Raw genomic sequence first — 24,583 nt, 5'->3', positions numbered from 1 at the left:
GCAGCCCCTACAAAACCTTTTACTTACTAGGGGCATCCTTGGACTGCCATTCAGTCCAAGAAGAGGCTTTGCAATGTGCTGGAAGAATGGTTCTTCGAACAAAAATGCGAAGAAAGTTGTTGATTTTAATCGCAAACCCCTCGACCGGAAGTCAGAGAGAGCCCTGGATAGTTCCCGGGCGATGATCTGTAATCAGAAGCTCAGAGCCGTAGCGCGTTGACGAGCAGTACATGTTTGGAAGCGAAATTCGTGAGTCGGATAGTGGGGTCTATCAGACGCTGATCGAAGTAAAGACTCAGAAGTTTTTCTTGAGAGGGAAACAATGTTGAGCAACCCGAGTCAATCGAGCGATGGCATCAACATCTTTTAAAACAATTGTGTTCAAAGTACCAAATGTACTGCCCAAAGAGAGGAGCTTCGCTCCAAAATTTAAAAAAATTACCGATAATTATGGACCAATAAAGGGTACTTTCATAACGCTGAATAATGTTAGTGTTGTAGTTCACAAACATGATACTTAAGATTAGGTTAGTACTTAAGATTAAGTGTTTTATTTTCAAGAATTTAATAAGTATAAAATGTTGTTGATGTTGGCCCGTGGTGGTGTTTCGTCACCGCTCCTCAATGTAGTCGTCCATACCCTTCCATCCGATAGTACCTAAAAAGAAATGAAAAAAAAAAAACAAGAATCAATATCCGTCCGAACACTGACTAGCTGATAGGAAAGACACTTCCATGGGGTGATGATCCTCCTGTAGCTGCTCCATCCTACCGGTGGCGCGATGGTCTTCAAAAATGGATCGTCGATCAAACCGGTCCCGTCCAACGAGAGTTCTCAATCGTGGGGAACTGTTGCCTCCGTCGTCGAGCTTCCTTTTTCCAACGTAGGCAATCTGAACCACAAAAAGATATAAAAAGATTATTACTTACAGTTTAATTACTACTTTCCGTTCACTTTTTCAGCCGATGAACCCATTTTCCGTCCGTAATTAATGCAATAATTACCTAAAACTTTTACAAAATTAATTATTTCACTGCACTACACAATGTTTACTTTCTGTTTGACGTTTCTCTTAGTGGGTGGGTATATCAGTGTATAGGTGTCGTGAGTGTCCAGAGAGAATATCTCTGAGTGGCGTAATAGAGTGGTCCAATTTTTTTTCATTGAATAGTATTTCTTGATAGCTGAGGAAAAGCCTCGGCGTTTGAAATGTTATTGGAATGATTGTTTGGGAGTATTTATGTTTCTTACGCAAGTGTTAGCGAAAGCTGGAGTTCTCTCTGGCGAGTTAACATTTGTTGTGAGGGTTTATGTGGTTCATGTTTACGTCTTGCCCTACACAGATACGCGAAAATCAGGTAGCAGGCTTGGTAGTATCTGTGAGACAAGATAGATGCGGTGAATTTAGAAGAGAAACGCAAAACCAACAGAAAGGATTGGTGTAGTTTCGAATCTGAATGAGCCTGTTTTGTTGATGTAATGTGTATGTATGGTCATATCGGCATGAGGCAAGGAACCAACGTTGAGGTTTGGTGGTTGTTCTCTCGGTGTGTACCGGTTATGTGTTAATTGTCATTGAGGATAAGGAGACTTTTCATCAATGAAGTGTTGTCATGGTTGGGCTTCTACAGAGACTGAGAGGTGTCAGTAGTAATGCCGTTTAAGAATTTGTTATGGTTTGAGATTTTGTTGGTTTCTGTATAAGCACCCATTACGAGAACGTCAAACTACTCCGAACTTTCATTGGGATGGACCTATACTTTTGTAAATATGATGTAAATATTTTGTGATTATAATATGGTTGATTAATGCAATTTATTGAATTATAAGTTTTTCTTGGTAAATAGGTTAGGGAACCGGATGAATTGCATATTATTAGTAAGCTCGAGTTAAGGGAATGTAAATAAAAACAAAATGAATTATTCTGAACAGTTTACCACTACGAAAATTTGGTTTAACTCCTTAAACCAAATTTTCGTAAAATAGCACTGGTGCAATGTAGCATTCAGTAATTTTGTATATAGTTTGTAAATAGTTTTTGTAAATAAATTAGATTGTAAGTATACAAATCTTTCAATCGCCAATAAACTTAAATATAATGTTCCCTTGACATAGGCAAGCGAGCATTAATCAAGCAGCCAAGCTTTCCAAGGTCGAGGCCATTTGTTTCCTGGATAAGGTGGGAAAGGGATAGCAGCGCGACTATCTGGTCAAGTTATCAATCGTGCCGATAAAGCCACGATTGTACACAAAGGGGTCGGGAAATGACGTACTTCCGGTTGTGTCCGAGTCCCGCCTTCCTTAATCTGAGGATTCACAGACTCGATCATTTCGTCCGTGATTCTCCAAGGAGTTGGAAGTACGCGTTTGTAGTTAGTGTTTCGTTTGTCACAAGTAGGATAATTTAAAGTGGCGTTAAATATAGTTAATTAATAAATTACCTGTTCGTTCTTTAGTTGCTGTAGGCAAATCAAGTGTGCGTGTTATTCGTGTGCGGTTGTAGTAATTAAAGTGCAACAATCAGGTAACAATGTGCTCTAGATGTGCGAAACGGTGCTTGTGCTCATTATGTGTTGTTCTGCCAGATTGGCTTTATATTTCACCCGCAGCGAATTCCGCGCACCCAAGCGCGCGCTTCATCCCCTACGGACGAAAGATTCCTGGCAGTCGCCAACCGGCCAGAAGCGGACGATCCGTAACTATATCGGTCCGAGGAGGCCGGGGGACCTCTAAGTGGACGGAATCCACCAGCCTGTCAAGCTACCGGCAATTCAAGTGACCCCGTCGGCAAACCGCCATCGCGATTCACCAACACGCTTCATTGAGAAGCAATCGTCAAGCGTTGCCCTGGCAGAGGAGCATCGACCTCGCCCAACGGTCATCGACTGTAAGCCCCATCGATACGGTGAGTCTCCCATCTTTTTTTGTACGGAGTGCGGCGTCCAAGGAGGGCGCCGCGGAGGAATTTGTTGTCCAGTCGTAGACTGAAGGATGTGCCGCTAAAGCCATCGCGCTGTTTTCCTTTGTCGTGAGCCGACAAGTAATTGGGTCCGTCATCACGGACCGTGCACATGCGTGCGTGAGCTAATTTGCCACCACCTACCAGTTAACAGGAGCGCAGAATGTGAAGGAGATGCGCGAAACTTAGTTGTGACGTCGCGTAGTAGCGCAGAACGCACAGAGCACACACGAATAGAGTAGAAGCTAGGGAAGAGTAAACCGCACACAGCTAGGGAATAGTATGAACGAACACCAACACAAATAGAAGCATATGCGACTGTCCCCCAATAAATATGTGTCCCTATTAGAAGTAAGGAAATAAATGTTCATTAATGTTTTCCATGTCGCTTAATAAACAGTCTTTCCCTAGCAAATTTGTTAATTAATTGTATTTTTCGTCACAACGCGTCATTATAGTTGCGAGTCCCGTCCTCCGTGTTTCTTTGCGAGTTTGACTGGGTATGTTGTATGCTTCCAATTCGTTGTAGAAGAGCAGGCGAGCGGAGAGAGTCTGCCGATGATGATAGGCACACTCACGCTTAGAGTGTATTAGGTGTGGTGGGCTCTCACCGTCTCTCTGAGTGGCTTCGTGGCTGTAAGGCATGCTGCGATAATTAGGGTGATACCGTTTGGCAAGAATTAGCTCGTAGCCAGTTGGAACGATCCGTAAATCCTATCTGGGAAATAAATGGACTCGCCCTTTGGGAGTCTCATCCGGGCAAATTAACTTGGGCCGTGGTCTCCTTAATGGAGTGGCGCTTAAGCCACGTGCTTTTAAGGACGGATCGCTCCTTGCCGGCTACAAGTCTCTCGCAAGATGACCTGTTTCCCCACATTTCCAGCACATGTTCGATCTGTCTGGGCCTCTACAAGCTTCTGCCCGGTGTCCAAAGCCCAAACACTTGAAGCATCTATCCGCAAATTTGCTCACTTCTGGGGTTGATTTCAATGGGCATTTCGACCATCGAACCGTCAGCTTGCCTACTTTCAGTGCCTTTATGGGCAGCGGCTACTGGCAGACTGCCTCTTGAGTCTGCCAGGCCCGCCGTCTCCTGGTGAGGATCTTGCCCTTATGGGGGTCATGAAGGCTGATGTACTCTTCACCCCGGGCAGTTTCTCTTTCCCTTGCATCTTAGGATATAACGGAAATGTCCCGATACCTTCCTGTTTCGGCGGAGCTACGACAGCATGAGCCTTAGTTTGTGCCAATGCGCGCTCCGCATGAAATGATGAACTGAGTACTTATTCTCATTTTCACTTCTTATTTAGCCGAATGATCATTCGGCCTAATGATTATTTGGCCTAAAGACATTCCGGCCTAATAGTCTAGAGCAATGAACATATTCAAATAGCAAATCACACGCAAGAGTTTAAGAGACTGGTATGAACTTGTAGCTGGATTTCACTGTTGATTGTTTCTGTCTCTGAAATATTTGGCTGCGAGCGCTGAACACACCTGGACTCAGCTGCCTTCATTGAAAGCGCCTAGGAAGATCCTAGTAATGCATGGCAGGGGAATCTTTTAATTCAGATTATAATTCCGGAGATGAGCCAGCCTGTGGCTGAAAGTCTTCTTAATAAAAACAGTAAAAAAAATATAATTCAGTGAGCTCGTTTGAATTGTAAAAAATGTGACCTCCCCCTTTAGCTTCTTCGGGAGCTGTTCAATTTATCAGATTTTGACTTTGTCTGTGCAGACAAGTGAACAGCTTTTCCGAGCCCATCTTGATGAGCTAAGCTCCATTACTATTCTCACCAGCTGCTTCATTTTACTGGAGCCGTTGAATGGCGTCCTTAACATCCCTCAAAATAAGCTCGGGTCGTAACACGAAGCCTTTGAGGGATGCGTTGAGCTTCTGATAGAGCTTGATTGTTTCTTATATTCTAAGATTTAATAATCCGTTATTTCTCGTGCTTCATATAATAAGACTTCATGTGCTACAATACTTCACACATTAATTCGAACTATTTTGTGAAATGTAATTTTGCTTTGTCAAAAAGAAGTTTCATTTATCTATATACATAAAAATGAATTTCTGTCTGTCTGAACCTTATAGACTCGGAAACTACTGAACCAATCGTCGTAAAAATTTGTATGCTGAGGTTTTTGGAGCCGGGAAGGTTTTTAAGATGGTTTGAGACCCCTCCCCGCTTTGAAAAGGGGGGCTCCAATACAAATGAAACACCAATTTCATCATAACTGGAAATCTAATCAGAGAATAAATCAATTTTAGACGAAATAAAGTTCGTCCGGTCTGCTAGTGTGAAGTAAAACAAAAAACAGTTTAAAATTTGTAGAAAATTGCTCACTATTTTTCTTTCCATTGAATCAGTCTACGCTCCCAAGTGTACAGAATATTAAACCAACCAAGCAACGACTGAGGCCAAAGCATCGAAGAACACGACAAACATCGGTGCCTCTATAGAACAGGAACACGGAAAAAAGTGCTAGCCATCGTCGTCGTCGTCGTTTGTCCCCGTTCGTCGTTCGCTCGTTCGCATGCATTAGCCCAGCGCGCTAGTTGTTAGTCGACCGTCGGACCGTTGAGACGTATTTTATATTCGTCAGTTATTAGACCGTTCGTTATAACCGCTTCTTTTTTAAAAGGTTCGTTTGTGATTGTGCTCAGCACCACTGACTGGCAGCAAAGTGTATACAAAGAAACGGCGACCTGCTCCCACTATCGCGTGTCGGCGGATCGTTACTTCTTGTAGGGTAAACTGGGGTAAAATGCACCCCCGGGGCAAAACGATCTTTTGGCATTTTTGGCGGTGTTTCAGGCATATTTTCAAGAATGTTTACTGCTGGACTGGTAGTTCGAGATCCGAACTATATGCGCTGTAGCAAATACTCTCGAAAAATTGCCGAAAATGTCCTCAAAAACGCCAAAGGGTCGTTTTGCCCCGGGGGTGCATATTACCCCAGTTTCCCCTATTAGCTTGCGAAGGCGTGGGCGCTTGGCGTGAAAGTAAAACGCCCCCCGTGCATCTGCAGTTTGCCGCCCAAAGAGGTGATCGGAGTGCGCGAAGATATGCCCCCGGTGATGATCATCTAACTACGCTTACTGACTTACGTCATCTTGGGGGTCCTATTGGCTTGGTGGTGTGAATTAGGTGAATTAGGTGTTCACGGACCTGCCCACCAGCTGCAGCCAAGTGAATCGAAGCCGCAGAGTGTGATGTAGTGATCTACGGGGATCTATAAATGTGAATCTGAAATGTCATGTCATATACGTAACCCATACCTGCTCGGTTGAACACAGAGTTGAACGACAAGTTAACGGCGAAAAGTTAAACCGGTGCACACAGGAGTAACTGGGATAAAATCATGATCAATATTACTTAATTAAACACAATATAATAAAAATTTGTTTGAATTTTTCTCTCGTGTTTTGAATTAGGTATAATATTATTTTTGTTGAAATTATCTAATTTGTCAAAATTTGTGATTTTCAGTTTTGCTATTAAAAAAAGTCTTTATGGATTTGTATACATAACTAAAATTCAACTACTAAACCTTAAAATTTGGATGATTTTTGGCCCAAAACTTGATTCAGTTACTCCTATGTGCGGTGGTAGCGACCGCGGAGAAGACGCGAGCAAACCCCAGAAGAGCTCACACTAGTGTTCCCTCTTAAAAACGTGTATGCTTTTTGCGACGATCCGGCTCGCAGTCCGTCTGCTGGTGTTCCGCGTATCGATGGCATATAATTTCTGTAGCTGTGCCTTTCTGAAGCCAATTTTTTTCCCGCAGGAAAGAATTTACACGAAAACGTATAAACTCGCGTGCAAATTGCCGCCTCGATCGACGACGACGGCTGCCATCTGCTGAAGAGTGATTAACAGTGAATGCGATCTTCGTGATTCGATTAGAACGTTGATGGTTCAATCGAAGTAGGTATAATCCCCAAATCACCAGCCATAGCAACCGTGGTCAGTGCACGCCGATCTTCGTTCTTTGCGAGTCGGGGAAAGTAAAAGTGTTTGTGCTTCCCTGAATAAATATTAGTTGAAATAAATTTCATCGCAAAAAAAGATAAGGGGAGCAAACGTTCGGACGAGTGTACGAAAATAAAAATATTGCTTGGAGTGAGTTGAGGAGAATCCGGTTTTCTTTGGGCTGAGGCACGGAAGTGTGTGTTTGTTGTGTAGGGAAAAATTGTGTCAACATCTGCATGCAGCTTGGCCCATGTTTATGTATTTTTTTCGTTTCTAATCGAAGAAGGCGACGACTGATGGTGTGAGATCATCGGCGATCAAAACAAGATAAATATCCTCGATCGAAGTTGCAATCATCATGTAATAATATTATAGTGAAGTGATTATCAAGTGCCCAAGTGATCGGTGCCAAGCTATCGTTTTTCGTAGTGCATGCAACTCAGATCCCTCGAAGAGGCGTTGAAAAGTGTTTGGTAAAAGGTGAAGAGTAGTAACAGAAGAAGAAACGATCAAAACTGACACACATGATGAACGGTGTCACAATGATGGACGAAAACGACATGGACATCAAGAGTCCCATCCGGCGGCTGGGGTCTACCAGGAAGCTGAATCTTTTCAATAGTAAGTACGGAACAAAACTATAACTGTTAGTTGGATATTTTTAGTACATGTTAACAAACTATCTGTAACATAATCGGAGTAAATGTATCAGTAGGTATAGATTTTTTTTTTGAAAATGTGTGTTTAAAAATAATAGTACAAAAGTTACATAGATCAAACCTATTGTCTTATGATAGCCAGGATATTCATTATGCTATTACGACTATTACGACTATATTGAGAATCAACATTTCATCAATTCAGATGAATAAAAATACCTTTTTGCAATTCCAGATCATAATACAGGCAAACCTCCATAAGTCGATGTTCCATAACTCGATATCGACACATGGAAGCATACCTATGTCTTATTAAAAAATATTTGCTGGGTTACTGTGATGGTCCATTCAGCTTTCCAAGGATTTTCAATTCCACATTTCTATATCGCCATGAATCGATAGTCCCATCAATATCGATTCATGGAGGTTTGACTTTATGCACAAGCTTTTATATTTTGTGTTTGAGCAATAAAGTAGCCTACTTTTTCACACTCGACAATTGAGTGCTAAAATAATAATTATAGTACATACTCATTTCGGTGAATAATGGAAAATCAATAGTTTAATACCGTTTGTACTTTGCTCGATCGGCTATGTTTACTGGTCAAACATTGTGTTCTTTTTGTCAAAAAGTAACGAAATGTTTTTCAAGCTCTGGGTTTGAAATTTCCGCATAATGCGGTACGACATCACTCGGTAAAATTTTGAAGAAATTCTAATTTCGTTGTGTGTATAGAGATAAGCTCTTGAAAAGCTTTAGGTATTTTACTTATATGATCATTTTAAAATACCTGACGTTGGTGATTCTTGATATTGGAATTAGAACGTTTGAATGACATTTGGTACAAAAGTAGAGACAATACACATTAATACACATTGTTGCACATTAATAGGTACACCCCATATCTTTAGCCCATATTTCGTAATAGCTCCGATGCAACATTTGAACTCCAGAGAAATTTTTGAAAGGATTTTGGAGGATTTACTTCAGAAGCATCCGGAAGAATTTCAGAATCTACGAAGAAATTATCCGTCCGAAGGTCGACGAACTCCCGACAGAACTTATGAAGGAGTTTCTGGAGGAACGTCCGAGAAAATTCTTAAAGAAATTTAGATGAAAATTTTGAAGGATTATGTGGAGGAACTTTCGGACAAAATCCTGGAGGAATCTCCGGTTGAAATCCTGGAAGAACTTCCTAGATCCTAGACGAGCTTTCGGACGAAAACCTGGAGAAACAACCGGACGGAATCCTGAAGGAAACTCCGGACGAAATCCTAGAGGAACTATCGGACGAAAACTTGGAGCATCTTCCGGACGAAATCCTTGAGGAACTTCTGGACGAACTCTTGGAGGAACTTCCGGAAGAAATCCTGAAGGAACTTCCGGACGAAATCTTGGAGAAACCTCCGGACTAAATCCCGGAGTAACCTACGGATCAAATCCAGGAGGAACTGCCGAAGAAATCCTGGAGGAACTTCTAGACGAAAGCCTGAAGGAACTTTCAGTTGAAATCTTGGAGGAACTTCTGGACGTAATCCTGATGGAACTTTCGGACGAAATCCTGGAGTAACTTCAGGAGGATTTCCTGGAGAAACTCAGATGGCTCATAGTTACTACCAATGTTCTACAGCAAGGAGGCTTCCGAGCCTCTTGAAAGCAGGCTTCCGAGCCTCTTGAAAGCAGGCTTCCGAACCTCTTGAAAGCAGGCTTCCGAGCCTCTTGAAAGGAGGCTTCCGAGCCTCTTGAAAGGAGGCTTCCGAGCCTCTTGAAAGGAAGCTTCCGAGCCTCTTGAAAGGAGGCTTCCGAGCCTTTTGAAAAGAGGCTTCCGAGCTCTTGAAACGAGGCTTCCGAGCCTCTTGAAAGGAGGCTTCCGAGCTCCTTGAAAGGAGGCTTCCGAGCCCCTTGAAATGAGGCTTCCGAACCTCTTGAAAGGATGCTTCCGAGCCTCTTGAAAGGAGGCTTCCGAAGGAGGCCTGTTGAAGGTATGCTTCCGAGCCTTTTGAAAGTGGGCTTACGAGCCTCTTGAAACGAGGCTTCCGAGCCTCTTGAAAGCAGGCTTCCGAGCCTCTTGAAAGGAGGCTTCCGAGCCTTTTGAAAGAAGGTTTCCGAGTCTCTTGAAAGGAGGCTTCCGAGCCTTTTGAAAGAAGGTTTCCGAGCCTCTTGAAGGAAGGCTTCCGAGCCTCTTGGAAGGAGGCTTGAAAGGAGGCTTCCGAGCCTCTTGAAGGGAGGCTTCCGAGCCTCTTGAAAGGCGGCTTCCGCGTTTCTTGAAAGGAGGCTTCCGAGCCTCTTGAAAAGAAGCTTCCGAGCCTCTTGAAAAGAAGCTTCCGAGCCTCTTGAAAGGAGGCTTCCGAGCCTCTTGAAAGGAGGCTTCCGAGCCTCTTGAAAGGAGGCTTCCGAGCCTCTTGGAAGGAGGCTTCAGAGCCTTTTGAAAGGAGGCTTCCGCGCCTCTTGAAATGAGGCTTCCGAGCCTCTTGAAAGAAGGCTTTCGAGCCTCTTGATAGAAGGCTTCCGAGCCTCTTGAAAGGAGGCTTCCGAGCCTCTTGAAGGGAGGTTTTCGAGCCTCTTGAAAGGAAGCTCCCGAGCCTCTTGAAAGGAGGTTTCCGAGCCTCTTGAAAGGAGGGTTCCGAGCCTCTTGAAAGGAGGCTTCCGAGCCTCTTGAAAGGAGGGTTCCGAGCCTTTTGAAAGGAGGGTTCCGAGCCTCTTGAAAGGAGGCTTCCGAGCCTCTTGAAATAAGGCTTCCGAGCCTCTTGAAAGGAGGCTTCCGAGCCTCTTGAAAGGAGGCTTCCGAGCCTCTTGAAAGAAGGCTTCCGAGCCTTTTGAAAGGGGCGTCCGAGCCTCTTGAAAGGAGGCTTCCGAGCCTCTTGAAAAAAGGCTTCCGAGCCTCTTGAAAGGTGGCTTCCGAGCCTCTTGAAAGGAGGCTTCCGAGCCTCTTGAAAGTAGGCTTCCGTGCCTCTTGAAAGGAGCCTTCCGAGCCTCTTGAAAGGAGGCTTCCGAGCCTCTTGAAAAAAGGCTTCCGAGCCTTTTGAAAGTAGGCTTCGGTGCCTCTTGAAGGAGGCTTCTGAGCCTCTTGAAAGAAGCTTCTGAGCCTCTTGAAAGGAGGCCTGACCCCTTGAAAGGAGGCTTGAGCCTCTTGAAGGGAGGCTTCGAGGCCTCTTGAAGGGAGGCTTCTGAGCCTCTTGAAAGTAGGCTTCAGAGCGTCTTGAAAGGAGGCTTCCGAGCCTCTTGAAAGGAGGCTTCCGAGCCTCTTGAAAGGAGGCCTGAGCCTCTTGAAAGGAGGCTTGAGGCCTCTTGAAAGGAGGCTTCTGAGCCTCTTGAAAGGAGGCTTCCTGAGCCTCTTGAAAGGAGGCTTCCAAGCCTTTGAAAGAAGGCTTCCGAGCCCCATTAAAGGAGGCTTCCGAGCCTCTTGAAATAAGGCGTCCAAGCCTCTTGAAAATAGGCTTCTGAGCCTCTTGAAAGGGGGATTCTGAGCCTCTTGAAAGGAGGCTTCTGAGCCTCTTGAAAGGAGGCTTCTGAGCCTCTTGAAAGAAGGCTTCTGAGCCATTTGAAATGAGGCTTCTGAGCCTCTTGAAAGGAGGCTTCTGAGCCTCTTTAAAGGAGGCTTCTAAGCATCTTGAAAGGAGGGTTCTGAGCCTCTTGGTAAAAGAGGCTTCTTAGCCTTTTGAAAAGAGGCTTCTGAGCCTCTTGAAAGGTGGCTTCTGAGCCTCTTGGAAGGAGGGTTCTGAACCTCTTGAAAGGAGGCTTCTCAGCCTCCTGAATGGAGGCTTCTGAACCTCTTGAAAGGAAGCTTCTGAGCTTCTTGAAAAAGGTTTCGGAGCATTTTGAAAAAGGCTTCGGAGCATTTTGAAAGGAGGCTTTCGAGCCTTTTGAAGGCTTCCGAGCCTCTTGAAAGGATGCTTCCGAGCTTCTTGAAAGGAGGCTTCTAAGCCTATTGAAAGTAGGCTTCTGAGACTCTTGAAAGGAGGCTTCTGAGCCTCTTGAAAGGAGGCTTCTGAGCCTTTTGAAAGGAGGCTTCTGAGCCTCTTGAAAGGTGGCTTCTGAGCCTCTTGGAAGGAGGCTTCTGAGCCTCTTGAAAGGAGGCTTCTGAACCTCTTGAAAGGAGGTTTCTGAACCTCTTGAAAGTAGGCTTCTGAGCTTCTTGAAAAAGGTTTCGGAGCCTTTTGAAAAAGGCTTCGGAGCATTTTGAAAGGAGGCTTTCGAGCCTTTTGAAAGGAGGCTTCGGAGCCTCTTGAAAGGATGCTTCTGAGCCTTTTGGAAGGAGGCTTCCGAGCCTCTTGAAAGGAAGCTTCCGAGCCTCTTGAAAGAAGGCTTCCGAGCCTTGTGAAAGGGGCGTCCGAGCCTTTTGGAAAAAGGCTTCCGAGCCTCTTGAAAGGAGGCTTCCGAGCCTCTTGAAAGTAGGCTTCCGTGCCTCTTGAAAGGAGCCTTCCGAGCCTCTTGAAAGGAGGCTTCCGAGCCTCTTGAAAAAAGGCTTCCGAGCCTCTTGAAAGGTGGCTTCCGAGCCTCTTGAAAGGAGGCTTCTGAGCCTCTTGAAAGTAGGCTTCCGTGCCTCTTGAAAGAAGCCTTCCGAGCCTCTTGAAAGGAGGCTTCCGAGCCTCTTGAAAGGAGGGTTCCGACCCTCTTGAAAGGAGGCTTCCGAGCCTCTTGAAAGGAGGCTTCTGAGGCCTCTTGAAAGGAGGCTGAGCCTCTTGAAAGGAGGCTCTGAGCCTCTTGAAATGAGGCTTCCGAGCCTCTTGAAGGGAGGCTTCCGAGCCTCTTGAAAGTAGGCTTCTGAGCCTCTTGAAAGCAGGCTTCCGAGCCTCTTAATAGGAGGCTTCCGAGCCCCATGAAAGGAGGCTTCCGAGCCTCTTGAAAGGAGGCTTCCAAGCCTCTTGAAAGAAGGCTTCTGAGCCTCTTGAAAGGAGGCTTCCGAGCCCCATGAAAGGAGGCTTCCGAGCCTCTTGAAAGGAGGCTTCCAAGCCTCTTGAAAGAAGGCTTCTGAGCCTCTTGAAAGGAGGCTTCCGAGCCCCATTAAAGGAGGCTTCCGAGCCTCTTGAAATAAGGCGTCCAAGCCTCTTGAAAATAGGCTTCTGAGCCTCTTGAAAGGGGGCTTCTGAGCCCCATGAAAGGAGGCTTCCGAGCCTCTTGAAAGGAGGCTTCCGAGCCTCTTGAAAGGAGGCTTCCAAGCCTCTTGAAAGAAGGCTTCTGAGCCTCTTGAAAGGAGGCTTCCGAGCCCCATTAAAGGAGGCTTCCGAGCCTCTAGAAGGGAGGCGTCCAAGCCTCTTGAAAATAGGCTTCTGAGCCTCTTGAAAGCAGGTTTCTGACCCTTTTGAAAGGAGGCTTCTGAATCTCTTAAAAGGAGGTTTCTGAAGCTCTTGAAAGTAGGCTTCTGAGCTTCTTGAAAAAGGTTTCGGAGCCTTTTGAAAAAGGCTTCGGAGCATTTTGAAAGGAGGCTTTCGAGCCTTTTGAAAGGAGGCTTCGGAGCTTCTTGAAAGGAGGCTTCGGAGCCTCTTGAAAGGATGCTTCCGAGCCTTTTGGAAGGAGGCTTTCGAGTCGCTTGAAATAAGGCTTCCGAGCCTCTTGAAAGGAAGCTTCCGAGGCTTCGGAGCCTCTTGAAAGGATTTTTCCGAGCCTTTTGGAAGGAGGCTTCCGAGCCTCTTGAAAGAAGGCTTCCAAGGCTCTTGGAAAAAGGCTTCTGAGCCTCTTGAAAGGAGGCTTCCGAGCTCCATGAAAGAAGGCTTCCGAGCCTCTTGAAAGGAGGCTTCCAAGCCTCTTGAAAGGAGGCTTCCGAGCCCCATGAAAGGAGGCTTCCGAGCCTCTTGAAAGGAGGCTTCCGAGCCTCTTGAAAGGAGGCTTCCGAACCTCTTGAAAGTAGGCTTCTGAGCCTCTTGAAAGGAGGCTTCCGAACCTCTAGAAGGGAGGCTTCCGAGCCTCTTGAAAGGAGGCTTCCAAGCCTCTTGAAAGATGGCTTCTGAGCCTCTTGAAAGGAGGCTTCCGAGCCACATGAAAGGAGGCTTCCGAGCCTCTTGAAAGGAGGCTTCCAGGCATCTTGAAAGAAGGCTTCTGAGCCTCTTGAAAGTAGGCTTCTGAGCCTCTTGGAAGGAGGCTTCTGAGCCTCTTGAAAGGAGGCTTCTGAGTCCCTTTAAAGGAGGATTCTAAGCCTCTTGAGAGAAGGCTTCTGAGCCTTTCGATAGGAGGCTTCTAAGCCTTTTGAAAGGTGGCTTCTGAGCCTCTTGAAAGGTGGCTTCTGAGCCTCTTGGAAGGAGGCTTCTGAGCCTCTTGAAAGGAGGCTTCTGAACCTCTTGAAAGAAAGCTTCTGAACCTCTTGAAAGGAGGCCTCTGTGCTTCTCGAAAAAGGCTTCGGAGCCTTTTAAAAATGGCTTTGGAACATTTTGAAAGGAGGCTTTCGAGCCTTTTGAAAGGAGGCTTCCGAGCCTCTTGAAAGGAGGGTTCCGAGCCTCTTGAAAGGAGGCTTCCGAGCCTCTTGAAAGGAGCCTTCCGAGCCTCTTGAAACGAGGCTTCCGAGCCTCTTGAAAAAAGGCTTCCGAGCCTCTTGAAAGGAGGCTTCCGAACCTCTTGAAAGGAGGCTTTCGAGCCTCTTGAAAGGAGGCTTCCGAGCCTCTTGAAAGGAGGCTTCCGGGTCTCTTGAAAGGAGGCTTCTGAGCCTCTTGAAAGGAGGCTTCTGAGCCTCTTGAAAGAAGGCTTCTGAGCCTTTCGAAAAGAGGCTTCTAAGCCTTTTGAAAGGTGGCTTCTGAGCCTCTTGGAAGGAGGCTTCCGGAGGCTTCCACTTTGACTACCAGCATTTTCCCAGTCTCTTGAAAGGAGGCTTCCGAGCCTCTTGAAAGGAGGCTTCCAAGCCTTTTGAAAAGAGGCTTCCGAGCCTCTTGAAAGCAGGCTACCGAGCCTCTTGAAAGTAGGCTTCCGAGCCTCTTGAAAGGAGGCTTCCGAGCCTCTTGAAAGGAGGCTTCCGAGCCTCCTGAAAGGAGGCTTCCGAGCCTTTTGAAAAGAGGCTTCCGAGCCTCTTGAAAGGAGGCTTCCGAACCTCTTGAAAGGAGGCAAGGAGGCTTCCGAGCCTCTTGAAAGGAGGCTTCCGAGGTTTTGTAAAAAGACTCGCGCATTGTTACAATGTAGAGCAATCACATCACTTTGACTACCAGCATTTTCCCAGTGCGGTATTTTGATTCTAATGAATCGTTCTATCGTATTGGGGTTTGTTCTCCAATCCTTAGAGGGTTCTATCAGCCCTATGTTGAAGAACTGTAATCTCCTTTTTAAAATTGCCGGGCAATCGTTTAAAAGGTGTTCTGAGTCCTCTGGCGATGATCCTCATTTTAAAGTTTAAAAAATCGCTCGGATGAAAATGAATGAAAAAAAAACAATATTTGTTTTGCGATTCTTGAACAACAATAAAAATTTCAGCACTTTCGGTATTCAAAACTATGGCAGAATAATGATAATGATATAACAGATCTTTAGTAGGTGATGTTGAATTTTCTGAAAGCTTCAAATTCAATATTTACAAATTTATAAATTTTCAAGATTAATATAAGCATGAGATTAGAATCCAGTCTTATTTATTTTTTAAAAAGTTTCCCAGAAAACTGTTAATGGTAATTATCATGACGATCCTACAGCGATGGCACCGTCTCCTCAAAACAGCTTGTCCTGCAAAGTACATTTTCATTGTGGTCGTTCGGGGCATGTGTGGGTCGTAAAAACTTAGCCATCCTGTTGGTTTTCCGTTGGTTTTTCTCTTTGACTGCCATACATAGGCTACCGCACCATCATCATCGTCATCACCACACCGGCCAATGTGCCAATTCAATGGATGGTGCACTAAAAGGGGGTCGCCGTATATCACCGATCGTTTGACTTCTTGAACGGCTGTTTTATTATTAGATAGATGGGTCCTTGCTGATGGCTGCTGGGTGTTGTTTAGCGTGCGTTGCATCGGGGTGCGCCCGCTTTGCATATGCACTCTCCGGAGAGTTCACGTTCCAGATCCAGTCGGTCAATGCGATTCCATATGCGAGGAGATAGATATTTGCGTTGCTGTGTTGGCCACATGTCTTGCGTTCCATCTCGCAAAGATCTTGCCCATGGCGACAGAGTGCAGTTGCTCTCTTATATGCCATTAGTCATATGGGTGTCAGATGGAATGCATTCTTGAATAGCATCGACGATTGTGTATTGTGCACAGTGGCACAAAGAAGCATATGTGTTTTTTTTTGCGGTTGCGTCAGATCTATTTCAGAACATGCGTGTTTCAATATCAAGAATGGACGAGCCACTAAAATATGATTGGACTTGGTTGGAGATAAGCGACATTGTTGAAACACATTTGTCAATCTAAAGAGGTTAAGAGTTAATGTGGAGCCAAGTTGATTGTCGACATGTGTTTGCGTTCGCTGAATTGGATTGAATTGGGGTCTAAATGGAACACATCTGTGCTTATTTGCATCAACTGATCCATCATATTTTGAGTATATTGAATCGATGGATTATATAGAAATTTGAATGTCTCGCCGTCTTAATATTTTTACCAAAATAAATTGAGTGATGAATCCATCACGAAGTTGTAGCAGAATAATTGGAGATGGTGCTGTAAATCGGCTTGGCTGAATCGTGATGTTATTGACATGAAACCATGACAAAGAACATTTTTTGTTAGTCATCCAGTCGATTTGATAAATTCTAAATTCATCTCGATTTCAACTGTCTAGATGGTCTCAATTGGAGCATCCCACACCAAAACCTCGTTAAATGGTCTATTTAATTACTTGTAAACCTAAACCATTTCAGCATCAGTCATGAATAGGAATCCATTACAAATCCGTCGTCCCCTGCCGCGCCGGAGTTCCCACTGCGGATGATCCGCCTGGCCAGACCATCCTGTTTGCAACAAATTGATTACATTTTACGACAACCACAAAACTTTCCCTCCCGTCGTCAGTAGAATCCACACTTTATGGTGTTACATGAACCATCCCCTCTGCCAGTTTCGAACGAAAGATAACACCAATGTTAAGTGATTATCATCATCGCCATCATGGACGAGTCTGAAAACAGACACAGATGATGATATTCAACTTCGTCATCGTCCAATGCCTGTGTCGATCCGAATCAACATGCACCAGCACAGACATCCCATGCCCATTTGCACGCTCGTTGAAGTAATAGGAGCGGATTTGCTCCAATTAGTGATATCCCCTCGGTTCTCGGTCCCTGATTGGATGATGGGTGGCACTCGGTCTCTGTCGATGTTGGTTTTGATTTACATGCATGGCATGGAATTGGAATCTGTTGAACCACGGGACCTTGTTCGTAGTAGTTCGAATGTGGCTATATTTCGTTTGATGGTTAGCTGGGAAAGGCATTACATGTACTAGAATGTGTTTCAAGCTTTGCCTAATCCGTTGGGGATTTATGGGATTTGAACAACTATTTCGAGAAATGCCTAAGGAGATATTAATGGTGTGGTTTCGTGAATTGAATGTTTACGTCGTTCAATTCATCGAGGATTGTGGTTTTTGAATGGATTATTATGTAGTCTAGCAATGCATTAACCTGGCTCGTGTGAATACAATTTTTACACTTCTCGTTGTTATAATATGAGAAAATTTCATATAAATCGGTCGAAGATTATAACGATGAGATTTACTAAAGGAATAAAGATAATCCAGTCGTTTCCAGCTTATGTGAAACATAATCTTTGTTTGTCTTTTATTTGATTGAAAATCATTCTATCGATTTCGTTTCGGTTGAAGAATACCGCTACCACTGGACCTCGGACCTGTATCGGAAAAAATATTCCTGATGGCATAGGCTGTCGTTAGTCAATTGGAAAAATATTATAGACACATACGATATATAAAATAGCATAAATATTATAACTAAAATGAAATTTAAACTTGATAAGAAGCAATGTGATGATTATAAAATAGTAGTTAAAACTATTTAGAAATTAATTTATTTAATAACTTTGCGAGCAAAACGATAAATTCTTATTACGGCAAAAATATTTATGCTGTATTGGATACAACTGTATTTGTTTAAAGCTGGTTATGCGTTATGTGGTTCACTGGGTATGCTGTACATGTATCGGGCCTGATAGCGGGTCACTTTTTAGTGACTTGGTCACGGGTCAGTCACTAAAAAGTCTCTTTATTCGAGCTCAAGTCACTAAAGTCACTTTTTCTCGTAAAAAGTCACAATTTTCAACATTTTTTTTTTATCAAAACTCAGTCGAATAATATTTTACTCAAATTAAATAGCGAATCTGGGAAAATAAAAGCTTGGAAGCCGAAAAGTTGCTCTTAACGTTTTCGTAGCTTCAAAGTTTAATTGAAACTTGGCTGGCCTTGTGACTCGATTTCCTTATTATCTTTTAAACAGGGTTTAAATGGAGGGGTTGTATGTCATTGTTCATGGTTTTGTATATTGTGAGACATGCTATAAGCAAGATGGACCTAACTATCTTACTTAGCGACAATACTTGCATTTTTTTCGAAGTATATTGCTATGATAATTTTACATTAAAAATTCTTTAAACTTTAGAGATCTAACTAGGAAGAGTCGTTTTAAAAATATTTTGGGTAATTTTGAATCTGAATCACCAATACATTTGTGATACAGTAATATCCCGATTTTATCACCCCCCTGGAGAATTTTGGGGTGATAAAATAGGAAATGTGACAAAATCGGAAAAAAATATTTTCAATTTTTTAATTCATTTCACAAATATGAATCAGCTTATGCCTTGGAAAGGTAAAATGCGTGATTGGCACCCGTTATTTCTTGACAAAAAGGCTTAAAAATCATTCACAGGTACTCAGAAATTATTTATAATAAACCACAGACGATGAAAGTTATTTCATGAAAATCATTGTTGTTTGCGGTATTATTTACAAAAATAAAAAGAACGACTAAAATTTTCAAATTTTTTTGGGGTGACAAAATCGGGTCGAAAACGTGACAAAATCGGGACGTGATAAAATCGGGGAGTGACAAAATCTGGTTGACACTGTATTAGTATTTCAACCCTCTTTCGCCCGTGGTGTCTGTAGAGCACCATCAAATTTTGCACCTTCTAACCTTCATCGAACTGTTTAAACAACAAAAAGCAATATTTGGCACATTATACTACAAATATAATAAATTTTGAGAGCAAGTGGTTGAACTATTAAAAACAATCAAATCAAATACAATCAAAAACTTTTGATTCGTTTTCCATTAATTGAAACGCCAAATAACCGTTGTTCTAGAATATTTCTCAAAAATGATTCTCAAGCAGCACAAGTCAAGTGATACTGGTTGCAGCAACCTGCTGCTCGGGTTCCTTCCTATTGAAATCCTTGAAAAAAATTGCGGTCGGGAAAGGGTTAAGGTATTCTGGAACCCAAAATTTTTCCAGCTTTTTCTAGCTGCTCACTTCCGTGTTAGAGAAGCTCGACCGGGATTTCGTCCTTCCCAACAGCTGTACTGTTTTAAAGCTCGTTTGTAGCCTTCTTAACCTCGTCCAGCGTTGGGGGTTCCACAGCTTGACCGTCGCCGACTATGTCCATCCTGATCCTTAATACACCTTCATTTTCACCGTTCAACAAATCTTCGAAGTGCTCCTTCCACCTGGTCTTGTTTGTCAGTAAATTCCCCTCTCGGTCATTGCACATGGCGAGCACTGGCGCAGTCTTATGCCATGCGCCATTGACAGTAGCGTAAACCTCCGCATATCGTTTCTATCCATGTTCTCCTGCGCTTCAGCTATCACAATCTCTTCGTGTTGCCTTTTTTTCTGCGGTGGATTCGTTTCTCTTCTGCCCTTGCTACATTGTACCGCTCTCTGTTGGAACGGGTACGAGCCACTAGCATTCGACTCCTAGCAATATTTTTCTTGTCCGTCAATCGCTGGCACTCTTCATCAAACCAACCAATTTGTTGGCGTCGCTGCGCAGTGCCTAACACTTCCCGCGCTGTTGTAGTCACAACTTCGTGGATATTTTCCCACAATCTGTTGACGTCGCCAGATCCGGTGACATCTCCTATCCGCTCGTCTAGCTGACAAGCGTTGGATATTGAAACACATCGTTCTGTTGTTTCGTGAATTCGTGACGCTGGAAAGTCCACCCGCATTTTTGCAACTACAAGGTAGTGATCCGAGTAGATGTTCGGACCTCTCAAGGATCTTACATCTATAACATCAGTCTCCACTCAGATGTTGCTAGGTGTGTTTGCGGATATTCTTATGTGCGAAGTAGGTACTATGTAACCGTTCGTCAAAGCTCTAAATGAATTGCCGCAAACTCAGTGACTTATGCGCCACTCTCAACGTTGAGAGACCACTGGTCGTGTTATAATAAGTTGCCCGACTTAGCTTTAGGAAGCATGAGCGCAATCTACTAGGGGTTTTAGAACGGTTCCAAAGCTAGACAACGAAAATTCAGAGGTGAAGTTTTCCTGAGGTGAACGCACCGAAGCAGTAAAGTGAACGTAGGCAAAAACGTACTCTATCTGTAGCGCATGAAACGTAAACTCAACACATTCCCGGGCCGACCAACACACCACAGGGCTTAGCGAGATAAATAAATTGACGCAAAAGAAACTTAGATTGAATTCATTTATGTGTATTCATTTTTCCAAATATTCATTTTGTGTAGTGTGAGTGTTGTTGTGTGTGTGTGTGTGTGTGTGTGACATGGCCATGATTAACGGCATACCTGATCAGGGTGTATGCTCTATGCTGGCAGCTGGGTACACCGGCAGGGTTGTGTCGTCATCGAAAGATGATGAGGACGGCGCCAGCTACAGGGGATGTCCAATCAGTAGTGCGACAGAACACCCGAGCTCTTCGGCAGATGCATCGCCGGAATAGGCACACGTGCGTTGATGGCCGATTTAGAGTTGCGAGAAGGGGCAGTGGCTGATGGTCCGATACTCTGCCGTCTCCTCTCCTCGGGAAGCGGGTCTCCAACTGGCCTTCGCCTGCGGGACTACACAGCCACCGGGACTAGGGGATACTTTCCTTCGGAGATTCTCGGTAGGTCGGAAGGCCTCACTTCTCGTTTGGCTACCGTAATGGCGGGCCCGCACGGCCGGGTTCACACCGCGTGGACGAGACGTGTCCAGCGGGAACGGGAAAAAGCGTACAAAAAGCGTCGTTCGGACGCTGCTGTCCGACATGAATCTTGGTTAGGTGTGTAATCGTTAAATAAATGAATTCAATGGATAATTACCTTTAAGTACTAGAATAAATTGCTCGAGAGTAGAGCGTTCGCCTCGTGCGAAATTAAACGTACTCGAACTATTCAAATAATTTTAAGAAAATAGAAATTAGAATATATATTAAGTTTTCATCACTGCACTACAAGTTGTACGTTATGTAACTTCACTTTTTAATACTCACCTTAGAGAAACTTTAAAAAATAGCTATCGCACTGAAACTGGCTTCTACTCTTCAGCCAAGTTAAAATAGAAATGGCAGAGCAGTTTCAGAAGCACATATTAGTTCCTCAAATTTGCGTAGTCATAGCTTCAGAATAATTAAAATTTACTAATACATTCATAGTAATTGTCTGTGAGAGCCACCCTATGCATCTCGTAGTTTCAGCCACCAACAGCAGCAAGGCAAACCGTCGCCAGATCAGTGATAGATCATTGCAGATGGCTTTTGTTCTATCGGTTGCTCGACGGCCATTAAACATACATGACCTAGGCCAACGATCACTTTCCCTTTCGATCGTGCCTTTGGTGACGTCATTGATATGAGATAGGCGATAGGAGAGTGATAACATCGGCTAGGTGATTTGAGCAGGAGATATGGGCTATCATAGCTTTTAGGTAGTACCAAACTCACCACATTGCTCGGGTTGGAGACATGAGAGAAATCAGGAGATTTTAGTTTGATTTCATCCACAGTCGGAAACGGTCCTGCGAGGCCGATTATACGTGTTTAGTTATAAGTTTTTTTTGTTAGAGTTAAGTCGAAATACATGTAGCCTGTTAGAGTCCGCGTTTCAATAAAAGGTGTGTTTTGCTAAGTGCCGTGTGTGCGATTATTATTGTCCATGGAAGTACCACCGATCGAGCATCCCACCTATTCCGCTGAGCTATCATCGCTGGTCCAGGTATCCTACAGTAATTTTAGACGAGTTTTATAGGATTACTTTGAAGCTAAATAATTTCTCTCAGGACTCATTAATATTTAATCTACTTTAGTTCTAAGCTTTTATCCTAAAAAGCATGTTAGAAAAGGCAGCTTTTGCCTTTCTCGTATACTAAGTATACGGTAAAGGCTATATGATCGCTCCAAAACAAACTTTTTATAGAAGGCCGGAGACCCATAGTGTTATATACCAATGGACTCAGTTCGACGAACTGAGGTGATGTCTGTGTGTGTGTTTATGTGTGTGTATGTGTGTGTGTGTATGTGTGTGTGTGTGTGTGCGCAAAACTACTCAAAAATGTCACTCATTTTCGGGCACTTATCCTCAACTGATTTGCTCGCAACAAGTTGCATTCGACGCACAATCCTGTCCCATTGTTTCCTATTTGAAATTGGCCAGATCGAACTATGGGATCGAAAGTTATGGCCAAAATACAAAATCATACGAAAAAATCGCGTAAAAAATGTCACTCATTTTTCGGGAACTTATTCTCAACCGATTTGCTCGCAACAAGTTGCATTCGATGCAGAATCCTGTCCCATTGTTTTCTATTTGAAATTGGTCAGATCGAACTATGGGATCAGAAGTTATGGCCAAAATACAAATTCAAACGAAAAAATCGCGTAAAAAATATCACTCATTTTCCGGGCACTTGTCCTCAATCGATTTGCTCGCAACAAGTAGCATTCGACGTAAAATCCTGTCCCGTTGTTTCCTATTTGAAATTGGCCAGATCGAACTATGGGATCAGAAGTTATGGGCAAAATATAAATTCATACGAAAAAATCGCGTAAAAAATGTCACTCATTTTTCGGGAAATTATTCTCAACCGATTTGCTCGCAACAAGTTGCCTTCGATGCAAAATCCTGTCTTATTGTTTCCTATTTGAAATTGGCCAGATCGAACTATGAGATCGAAAGTTATGGCCAAAATACAAATTCATACGAAAAATCGCTTAAAAAATGTCACTCATTTTTCGGGCACTTATCCTCAACCGATTTGCTCGCAACAAGTTGCATTCGACGCAGAATCCTGTCCCATTGTTTCCTATTTGAAGTTGGCCAGATCGAACTATGGGATCGAAAGTTATGGCCAAAATACAAATTCTTACAAAAAAAATCGCGTAAAAAATGTCACTCATTTTTCAGGCACTTTTCCTCAACCGATTTGCTCGCAACAAATTGCATTCGACGCAGGATCCTGTCCCATTAGTTCCTATCTGAAATTGGCCAGATCGAACTATGGGATCGAAAGTTATGACCAAAATACAAATTCTTACAAAAAAATCGCGTAAAAAATGTCACTCATTTTTCAGGCACTTATCCTTAACCGATTTGCTTGAAATAAGTTGCATTCGACGTAGAATTCTGTCTCATTGTATCCTATCTGAAATTGGTCAGATCGGACTATGGGATCAGAAGTTATGGCCAAAATACAAATTCATACGAAAAAATCGCGTAAAAAATGTCACTCATTTTTCAGGCACTTTTCCTCAACCGATTTGCTTGCAACAAGTTGCATTCGAGGCAGAATCCTGTCCCATTGTTTCCTATTTGAAATTGGCCACATCGGACTATGGGATCCGAAGTTATGGCCAAAATACAAATTCAAACAAAAAAATCGCGTAAAAAATTCCACTCATTTTTCGGGCACTTATTCTCAACCGATTTGCTCGCAACAAGTTGCATTCGATGCAGAATCCTGTCCCATTGTTTTCTATTTGAAATTGGCCAGATCGAACTATGGGATCAGAAGTTATGGCCATAATACAAATTCATACAAAAAAATCGCGTAAAAAAATTCATTCATTTTCCGGGCACTTATCCTCAATCGATTTGCTCACAACAAATTGCATTCGACGTGAAATCCTGTCCCGTTGTTTCCTATTTGAAATTGGTCAGATCGGACTATGGGATTAGAAGTTATGGCCAAAATACAAATTCATACGAAAAAATCGCGTAAAAATGTCACTCATTTTTCGGACACTTATCCTCAACTGATTTGCTCGCAACAAGTTGCATTCGACGCAGAATCCTGTCCTATTGTTTCTTATTTGAAGTTGGCCAGATCAAACTATGGGATGGAAAGTTATGGCCAAAATACAAATTCATACGAATAAATTGCGTAGGAAATGTCACTCATTTTTCGGGCACTTATCCTAAACCGATTTGCTCGCAACAAGTTGCATTCGACGCAGAATCCTGTCCCATTATTTCCTATTTGAAATTGGCCAGATCGGACTATGGGATCCGAAATTATGGCCAAAATACAAATTCATACATTTACAAATTGGCCAGATCGAACTATGGGATCGAAAGTTATGGCCAAAATACAAATTCATACAAAAAAATCGCGTAAAAATGTCACTCATTTTTCAGGCACTTTTCCTCAACCGATTTGCTCGCATTAAATTGCATTCGACGCAGAATGTCTCATATTTTCTTATTGAAAATTGGCCAGATCGGACTATGGGCTTAGATGTTAGGGTCAAATTACTATTTATTGTGAAAAAGAGTTCGAAAAGTTTAGCTCACTTTTTCAGCACTTAGACTTCATCCCCAAGGAACACAAGTTCAACAAATCTGGTTGCAGTAACCATATTGTGACTGAATCCGGTCATATATAAGTTACTGTGATACATGAGCAATATGTGTGCTTCTCAGGTCGCTCGCAATAGATTGCATTCGACGCAGAATCTTGTCCCATTGTTTCCTATAGAAACTTGGCCGGATCGTACAATTGAGTCAAAAGTTATGGCGAAAATACTAATTTCAAAACTACAAAATAAAATGCCATTTTTTGCTCTTATGCTCATCCGATTTGTTTGCAACAAATTGCAACATATAAACA

The 24,583-nt window shown here is 43.4% G+C and overlaps 1 protein-coding gene and 1 long non-coding RNA gene across 5 annotated transcripts in view; one reads left to right on the top strand and one right to left on the bottom strand.

Annotated features, from left to right (window-relative positions):
- Nucleotides 1–5,478: 5,478 nt before the first annotated feature.
- The window catches only part of LOC134226178 (SLIT-ROBO Rho GTPase-activating protein 1-like), a 267,693-nt gene continuing 248,588 nt past the window's right edge, over nt 5,479–24,583 (top strand). The window contains exons 1-3 of one of the 4 annotated variants that reach the window (XM_062706776.1): nt 5,479–5,609; nt 6,756–6,895; nt 7,224–7,561. In XM_062706776.1, coding sequence (XP_062562760.1) covers nt 7,465–7,561 — 97 coding nt within the window. In that variant the 5' untranslated portion in view covers nt 5,479–5,609; nt 6,756–6,895; nt 7,224–7,464. Of the gene's footprint in view, nt 5,610–6,755; nt 7,091–7,223; nt 7,562–24,583 lie in introns of all 4 variants that reach the window. The other 3 variants (XM_062706775.1, XM_062706777.1, XM_062706778.1) reach the window with 3 other exon arrangements.
- On the bottom strand, nt 20,212–21,053 carry LOC134223326 (uncharacterized). Its single transcript, XR_009982524.1, has 3 exons — nt 20,973–21,053; nt 20,803–20,870; nt 20,212–20,735 (listed from the first exon to the last, which is right to left on the bottom strand). It is a non-coding gene; the product is annotated as an uncharacterized LOC134223326 (long non-coding RNA).

The sequence above is a fragment of the Armigeres subalbatus genome, chromosome 3 (assembly GCF_024139115.2).
Source record: "Armigeres subalbatus isolate Guangzhou_Male chromosome 3, GZ_Asu_2, whole genome shotgun sequence".
NCBI lineage: Eukaryota > Metazoa > Arthropoda > Insecta > Diptera > Culicidae > Armigeres > Armigeres subalbatus.
Note: the sequence above shows the minus strand (reverse complement) of the source record. Positions and strands in the feature narration are given on the sequence as shown.